General features: G+C 35.0%; 1 protein-coding gene across 1 annotated transcript; it reads right to left on the bottom strand.

Annotated features, from left to right (window-relative positions):
• Positions 1 to 998: 998 nt before the first annotated feature.
• Positions 999 to 8,857, bottom strand: ATP4B (ATPase H+/K+ transporting subunit beta). The gene is given in 7 exon segments (XM_075920628.1): positions 999 to 1,160; positions 1,335 to 1,446; positions 2,154 to 2,200; positions 3,082 to 3,281; positions 4,459 to 4,572; positions 5,729 to 5,857; positions 8,746 to 8,857. Coding segments are annotated over 7 exon segments (876 nt in total).
• Positions 8,858 to 9,190: the final 333 nt, after the last annotated feature.

Here is a 9,190-nt window from a genome sequence, read left to right as displayed (position 1 = left end):
CTCTATTCTGTTTGACTCTGGTGGGTAAAAGGCAGAACTACCGCAATTTATAGCGGAAGCTTTTTTTTTTTTTCCTCCACAAAAATGCATGGATCATTAATTATGCACATGTGCAATGACTCAGAATTTCCTCAGAGTAATCAAATATGTTTCATTTTTCAGGCTCCATTCAATCCATTAGCTAGCCAAAACTCCATAGGGGTAACTATTTTACAGAAATAATATACTCTTTGTTCACTTGTGATTTCACCCCAATTCTGATTGATGTAGTAAGATACTACATTTTCACTGATTAGTTTTTATTAAATGAAACACATGCACATTTTCCAATTGCTGTAATACCAGATACATAAACTACACAGTCTAATTTTCAGGTCCCTTCTTTTACAGCCAGTTATGTACCACAAAACAAATAATATGGCTGACTAAATATTACCAAATATATTAATGCATGATACTTAGATTTGAATACACTTTACACTTTTACTAAGTGAATAAAACTAATTAAATTACATTGAAAACTTGTATTTCAAAACATGAGGGTATTGTGTTTTGCAGCTGTTGGAGTGCTTCTACCATGGCCATGTATAGAATCATTATTAGTTGTGTCCAGAAAAGTGACTAAAATAGACATCTCAGTATTCTGTCCATGCTTTTCATGAATCATATATGCTCAATGTAGAGAAAGCCCATTTCATACTAATATTTGTGCTAAAACACTCACATACAGTAGCCATGGAATAGGAAATTCTATTTATACATCATCCAAATTACTACCTTCTTGCTTCATACATTGTAAATTATATCGTGATTTTTTTTTTATGGTGGGATGATCTTGCAATATTGGCATTAACAAAATGGTTTTTTAAACTGAAATCTGAGCAAATTTTATATGGAAATCATGGAGAAAAAATATGTATAAAATGTGGTGACATTTAAGTCACTTTACATCACACACACACACTTTTCTAAAATGTCTTCATTTGTACCAGTAATACCTAATCTTGTATTCTCATTTTGAACTCCACTTTTCCTTCATATGGGTCATGAGGATTATCGTAGGTGATTCCAGCTCCAATGATTCTGCACACAATGGTAATTTCTTTATTCCTTGTAATATTGAGAAATTTCACTGCTACCAAAGGATTACTGTAGGTTGGCTAGGATGAAACAGATTTTTTAATCTTATTTTGAAAACTTGAACTATCAAATTAAAAACACTTTTAAATTAAATTTTGATCAAATTCACATAACTTTGCAGAGATATTTCAAACTCCTAATCTAATAAAAACATAGGGGAATAAAACCACAAATCTGACTTCAGAAACACATACCTGTGCTTTTTTCCCATAGTAAGGGAAGTAGTGAAGGCTAAAGGTGCCGTTAACTGGGTAGTATTGTAGTTCCAGTGGACTGGAATCATGATGCTATTTTTGAAGATAAGAAATCAGATTTGTTAGCATGCAAACCATAAACCAGCTCTCAACTTTCAACAAGATGAAATTCAAGGAAGACAAGTGCAAAATACCATGCTTGAGGAAGGAAAAATCAAGTGCACAAATACAAATGGGAAATAACTGACTAGATAATAGTACTACTGAAATGGATCTGGGAACCATACATTGAGTATGAGCCAAGGATATGAAGAAGGTGGAAAAAAAAGGTCTAGTATCATTCTGAGTCTTAACAGGATTGTCATGTGTAAGATGCAGGATATAATTATTGAGCACTAATGAGGAATCAGGAGGAGTATTGTCTAATTCTGGGCACCACACATTGGGAAGGACATAGACAACTTGGAGAGAGTCCAGAAGAGAACGAAAAAAATTAGAAAAGGTTTAGAAAATGAGACCTGAAAACTTATAAAAAAACCCTGCATGTTTAGTTGTCATCAGTCTTCAAATATGTCAAGGGCCGTTTTAAAGAAGACTGTGATCAATTGTTCTCCATATCCACTGAAGCTAGGGCAAGAAGTAATGAGCTTAATCTGCAGCAAGGAAGAGTTAGGTTAGATAGTAACTTGAAAAGTGTTTTGTTAGGGAAATAATGATCTTCAAAGGTGCAAGAGCATCAACAAATCCTATTGAAATCAGCGGTCACTGCAGTGCTTGGAGTTTTTGAAATATGAGCATTCTGTACTTACGTGAGCTGTACAATTCACTCTTGGTGCAGTGCCATTGCCAGGCAAAAAATTGATAATCTGAAACAATAAATGTTCACATTAGTCACTTCAGAATTAGTTACAATGTAAACAGTGGCAAAATGATGTTCAGATTTGCATATTGCTTTAGCTGCCTTTGTCTGACTCTTAGTAAGAATTGTGAAGCTCAGATCAGTTTACTTGTTGGCGACAATAAAAAAAACACTTTATGGTGAAGTATCATAATTGTGATGTGGAACACCATTGCTTCCTGGCTTTTCTTTCTGTTAGCGAGGCTAACTAATCGAATTGGATGCATTCATTTAGAAACTAGTGTTCAATAAGAAGTTTCTTAATGCATTAGTAAAATTAAAGTTTTTAAAATCTGTATTTTGCTGCCCTCTGTGAGCTGACACATCAGCATTGCCTATAGTTGAATAAATGGGCATCTCCTTCTGTGATGCTAACGGGCAGGATTCCTATCACCCATAGAAAAAACAGGGAGTAAGCATCACTGGGGAGTGTGAGGCAGGATCTTCCCATCTTCTCTGCTAAAGCTTGAGCTGGTAAAATGTCTAAGCAAGGCCTTACTGGAGAAAGTGGTAGCTTTTTTAAAGGAGCCTGTTCTTCACATGCAAAAACCAAGTGCACAAACTTTCCTCTCTCAGCTAGATTTTGCAGATATTCGTTTTCACTCTCTAGTTCAAATTTCATTTACTTGGAACGTGTGATGTCATAATTTTACTAATTCTCAAGTAATTCATAGGATCATCTAAGAAAAAGACAATACCTGAATTTCTAATTCAAAATTAAGTTTAGATTCATCAGCAATGGATGATACAGAATCCTCAAGCATGGAAAAGTATTCTGATTATTCTTCTATCAAACATTAGTTAATGCATCAGTCTTTTTTTTTTCAGTACTTTAGGTTTGGTACTTACTCGGTTCATTTTTATAATTAAACATGGTTCTCCTTCTGGAAATCCAAAAGTGGAATTTTCTTTGTTACAACAGTTTTCCAGCATATCTGATGTGAACTTGCAGGAGTATTTTGTTTTGTTTGGGCCAAGGAATGAGTTTTGAAAGAAGTATTTCTCACTTGTGCAGTTGATGTTGGCATGTTGTGCAGTCGTATTATATGCTATATCAATACAAAACAAAAAAATCAAAAAATGAATTCCTCCATCTCCTGGTTCTTGGCAATGAATTATTCCCTTACAGATTATAATTTTTAATACCAGGCTACAGGGGTTTTGTTTTTCTTTTTGTTTTTGTGTGTGTGAAAGACCTACTTGTATTTCTAAAGAGAATGAAATCAAATAGTGTTAAAAAGAATAAATTGTACTTTATAATTCACTAACAAAAACTATATTAAAATGGAGTGAAGGGACAGTGTATATCAGTAATCCATATAATAAAATCTATATCAGTAAAATCCATAATGAAGATGTTACAATTATCCTCACAACAATCCTTAGAAATTCAGGAAATTCCAACCTAGGGTTTAACGTAAAATAAATCCTAAAATATAGTAAGGTATTAAGGCACTGAAACAACTTTAATATGTGCTGAAGTGACATCAGGCAATAATCACGTGATTACAATTAAGTCATCCATATGTATTTATGGTCTCATGAGATTCTTTTTTCCCCCTCTTGATGTCACAATATTAAGATAATTTGGGAGAGGGAAAACTCATGGTGCTGCATTTCTAGAATCACCCATTTTACATTAATTTGACTTTTAAATTAATTAACAAGTTTACTTGTACACTTGCAGAAAATGTATTCAATACTGAACGACTGTACTGTTTTATAATCACAGTGTTGTAGCTGAAGAAAGATGTGCTATGTTTTCCTTACTAAGCAAAGAGACTAACTCTCTAAGGCTACAGCTACACTGCCATTTTTTTCGGAAGAAGATATGCAAATTGTGCTCACATTTGCATATCTTCCTCTGATTCTTTTTGCAGAAGAGGTTTTGCCAATATTTGGCCCCGTATAGACGGGGGAAAAAAACCCCTCTTTCACAAGATCCCTTATTCCTCGTCAATCGAGGTTTACACGGTCTTGCGAAAAAGGGTTTTTTTCTGACATGCCCCATCTACACAGGGCCAAATATTGGCAAAACCTCTTCCGCAAAAAGAATTGGAAGAAGATATGCAAATGCGAGTGCGATTTGCATATTTTCTTCCGAAAAAAATGGCAGTGTAGCTGTAGCCTAAGTGCAGAACTTAACTCTTTCTTCACTAGGGAGCAATGATCTCTGCTTCTCTAATGTTGCGTTTATATTTAAATAAATCGTATTTCTTTTCATACCCGAAAGAAATGTGTGGAGAACTGATACGTAGTTCTCCCAGGAGCTTTTGTCAGATACGTTGTAATAAATTTCTAATCCTCCATCACCATAAACATCTGGTCGTAACGTTACCCCTTTATTAAAAAAAAAGAAAAGAAAAGTGAAGCATTTTGGGTATAAATCAATTGATTTAAACTAATTATAGATGCGACACTGAGATAAAAGCTACCAGTGGAACTCCACTGAGCCCCCGCTTGCGGTTGACCTGTACAAGAACCATAGCAAACTCTAGAAAGTGTATTCAAAAATACTTCCTACTTGCGAAATGCTTTCTTTTTCTCTTTGATTCATGAATGTCTCCCTTATTTTCAGAATGCCCTAAAATATAAGTGTGACTGATGTCACATTTCATTTTTACTGCATTCTCCCCCAACACTTGTTATAAATACTGCATATAACTATTGTATCTAAAAGTTTATTTCTCTGTGGAATGACTTTCCAACATGCAAACTTAACGTTTGACAGTAAGTAATTTTCCAGTAAGCTTTACACTTATTAAATGTTGAGAGAGAATATTTGATCAGTCAAGTAGTATCAGTTTTAGGGTTACACATCTACGTATTGTTTTCCATTCCCTAGTTTAGAAATCCTAGGTGGAACAATTCCATACTTATATAAATTGTCTAGTGATTTGAGTAACTGATTTTTATTGCCCCTTCCCCCCGCACATCGGTTCACATTTTCAAGTCCTAATCTTTATCGCTAATTCCATGTTTCTTTGTCCTCCTTTATTTTTACTTTTACTTTATGCCGTATTTTTTTTCTTTTTCACATTTTTCTTTTAATCTTCTTTGGTCTCTCCTTTTCTATACCACCTCACTGCCGTGTTTCTGCTTCTAGAAATTTCATATTCCTTTTATCCTTTCTCCTTCCCTGAGTGTCCAGTGTCTAAAGAGACTTGCAGGTGCTGCTGGTAAGGAGTTGGAGTCCTATCTTGTTTAGGAAATAAAGCCTCATAGAATAGGGCTAAGGCAGGAAATTTCCCTGAAATTCCTCTTGCAATTTCCTTTGATTTGCTCACTGAGAGAGCAGGTTTAAATATGTGATTGGGCCTGCTCCAGCACACATCAGATCCCCTGAAAGCCGTAGATTGTCAGGACCCTGATCCTGTGCCCCTACTTTGTGTCCTCAGCACCCTGACCATTCCTCTACACAGAAGATGGTGTGAGAAATTAGTGACTTTGATACATTAGTTGTATGGCATGAAATGGTCAGAATTTGTTACAGTACCTGGCGATTTTAATCGATCTTGATAGTCCGGTGTATATGGATTGATTGTCTTCATTAAGGAATATATTGCGAGTGCAAACAGCCCAGTCATCACCACATAGAAAGCAACATAGTACAGACTGATCCACACTGTGGAGAAAATGTATTAACAATATCAAGTTAAAGTGAAAATGAGGGAAAGTTCTTCCTGCTATGTTTACTTTTTGGTAGATGCTATTATGACTAAAAAACTTGAAACGACTAGGAAAGTGGTGAAGCAAAGAACAGAATCTTGTTTTGAACTTGTGTATAGTGGGAGTCATAGATATCCATTATCTTCTAGAATTGGGCCCTAAGTTTGGTATTTTGAGTCTAATTTTTTTTAAAATTCTGGAAGATGTTGTGAATTCATCTTATAAAGAAGATAATAAAGATGTAGAATAATATACCACTGGATATTATTTATTGACTGATAAATTTCTTTTAACTCATGTAAATTTGGATAGCTTGAAAGAAGGAGTAGAAGGCTTCCCATTACACTATACAAAAGTTGATTATTTTTTACTTAGCTGGTGCACAGATTATAAATTGAAAAATCTGTGCAGCTTCTTAGCATAACTATTTTTGCATGTTCACCCTACTTGTCTGTGCATTTCATATGAAGGATATAAAACAGTTCTGGTGAATTTCACTGATACCACCAGTCTGCTAAAAATATGATTTGGTCACAAATCCCATTTACACTGATTTCACACTTTATCACTGAACCCTCTTCTGGTAAATCCCTTCTCACTGCTCCCTGGTTTACATTGGTGTGAGTTTAGAAACAGGCTCTGTTTCTTCATACTTGTGTATAAAATACCTAGCATGCTGTTAGTTCCATATACATAATTCATAAAATAATCCAGATGGAATAAGTTTTAAAAAATCATTAATTTTTTATCATATAACCCCTGCACTCCGCAATATTAGGAAAGGTTAATTTTAAGTAGATTTTCTTTTAAATTTAAAAATTGCTCTTAAGATGCATTGTATCGAGTTTCTGCTTAGATAAACATCTTACAGGCAAATCTGCTATCTCATGAAAAGAGTGGGGGTGAGGGGGAGAAACATTAGTATCTGTAAACAAGAAACCTTAAATCAGTTAGAGCTTAGCTTCTTTGAATGTATGCCACGAAACATACAGTTATTTTATAGAAACAAGGAGGAGTCCTCTGGCGTCTTAAAGACTATCAGATTTATTTTGGGCATAAGTTTTCATGGGTAAAACCACTGTTGCAGATACAGACTAACATGGCTACCCCCTTAAACTTCAGGGGGTAGCTGAGTTAGTCTGTAACAGAAAATAAACAACAAATGGTCTGGTACTTGTTATTATAACGGCAGGGTTGATGATGGATGGATTGCTTTGAAATGTGCATCTGTGTGCTGGGTTTAAACAGCAGATTTACTTAATAGAAAGGATATCAGAAAAATAATTTGGGAAAAGTAAACAATATTTCCAAATACTTGGATCAGAAATTTAACTTCATTTGCTTCCCATATAGTCCTGAAGATAGAGAGGAAGAGGAAAAAAAGCAGTTTGGCTGTGTCTAAACTGGCAAGTTTTTCCGGAAAATCATCTGCTTTTCCAGAAAATCTTGCCAGCTGTCTACACTGGCCGCTTGAATTTCCGGAAAAGCACTGACGATCTCATGTAAAATCATCAGTGCTTTTCCGGAAAAACTATGCTGCTCCCATTTGGGCAAAAGTCTTTTTTCGAAAGACTTTTGCGCAAAAGGGCCAGTGTAGATAACATAGTACTGTTTTCCACAAAAAAGCCCCAATCGTGAAAAAGGCGATCGGGGCTTTTTTGCGGAAAACTGCGTCTAGATAGGCCATGGACGCTTTTCCACAAAAAGTGCTTTTGCGGAAAAGCATCCTGCCAATCTAGACGCACTTTTCCAAAAATGCTTTTAACGGAAAAATTTTCCGTTAAAAGCATTTTCGGAAATTCATGCCAGTGTAGACGTAGCCTTCCTGTCTTGTCTATGTTATCATGACATATGATAATTTCTGTAGTCTGGAGCATTTGAAACAGCCAATGAAAATCAAAAGAAGTTTTGGGTACACAAAAACTACAAAGCCAGTCCCGCCTCCCTACCCCCACCCCGTTAATCCTGATGTCAGAATCATGTCATACTTAAAACAGATAAGTATTAATAATTAAAGATTATCTTAACAGGTATCCCTGACAATAATTTGAACAAGAATGGTTTAAAAAGTTTCTCATACTTGAGGAAAATACTTGGACCAGTTTTTCTTTATTAAAATGGCCTGTTATATAGCCAATTGTTGTTAACCTTTGATATGATGTCTATAAACTGATCAGAAATGTTAAGTCCTGGTGAAAGAGCACTCAATTGTATGCAGTCTGGCTTAGGTAGACATTCTGAAAAAACACTGTCTTGTCATAGTATATTATAATTATTTTTCAGTTTCATAAATCATGGAACCATGTGCATTAGATATGGATGTCAAAGGAGATATTGTCATTGATTTAGCTGGGAGCGGGTCTTAAGAACTTAATTATTTTAATCTTTCTATATAAATCAATCATGCCACTACCTTAATCATTTTGTTTGCTCCTTTCTGTGCTTGGTCCATTTTTTCCAAATAATTCTTTCATTGTCTTGTTTTAAATTATTCCTAAAGCTGTACATTTCATCCTAATGGTTGTTTGGGAATTTTAGTCATGGCAAAAAAAAAATCTGTCAATATGTAAAAGTCTTTAGAGATTCCAAATATCTTCATTCAATACCTTCATCCTAAGAAACATTACAGAAAAGGAACTCATGCGTTTACTAAATATCTCATCAACCCCTGTGATGACTCGCAAGTAAGCCATGAAAATTAAAGATCTTCATGATCATGCAATAGTCATCAAATCATCCTACCAAATTAACGAGGGACAAACAAAAACAAAAGTCATGCAGCTTCCTAACTGTACTAGAAAGAAGAAAAGATTGTTGCTTTTGTAAAAGTATGTGACCACATACCCCAGTTAATTAAGGTCCTTCCCATTAACTGTCCTGTATCTGGATTCCAGACAAAACGCTTGAAATTTTCCATCCGTTGGCTGCAGGTCTTCTTTTCATTTAAAGCTGCCATTTTCTCAAAAAAACCCAAAACAAAAACAAAACCCAAACACACAGACAACCCCTGAAAACCAAAGGAAAACCAGAAACCAAGAAATTCAACTGATGCCCAAACAGCTAGTCAAGAAGAACACTCTCCTTTTTATACTTTCCTTCCCTGAAGGTCAAACAGATTACACCCAATATCAACGAAACCACCTAATCACAAAATATTGTCCTTTACAAACATTGCTGATAAAGTCCAATGTTCAGGTTGGCAAAGAAAAATGAGTTGCTATCAAATGTCCTTCTGTTTTCTCTTTAATACCTCAGTAGATCTGCAACATTACACATTTTGTACAGCAAC

The sequence above is a fragment of the Pelodiscus sinensis genome, chromosome 1 (assembly GCF_049634645.1).
Source record: "Pelodiscus sinensis isolate JC-2024 chromosome 1, ASM4963464v1, whole genome shotgun sequence".
Lineage (NCBI taxonomy): Eukaryota > Metazoa > Chordata > Testudines > Trionychidae > Pelodiscus > Pelodiscus sinensis.
This window is presented reverse-complemented; position numbering and strand designations above follow the sequence as displayed.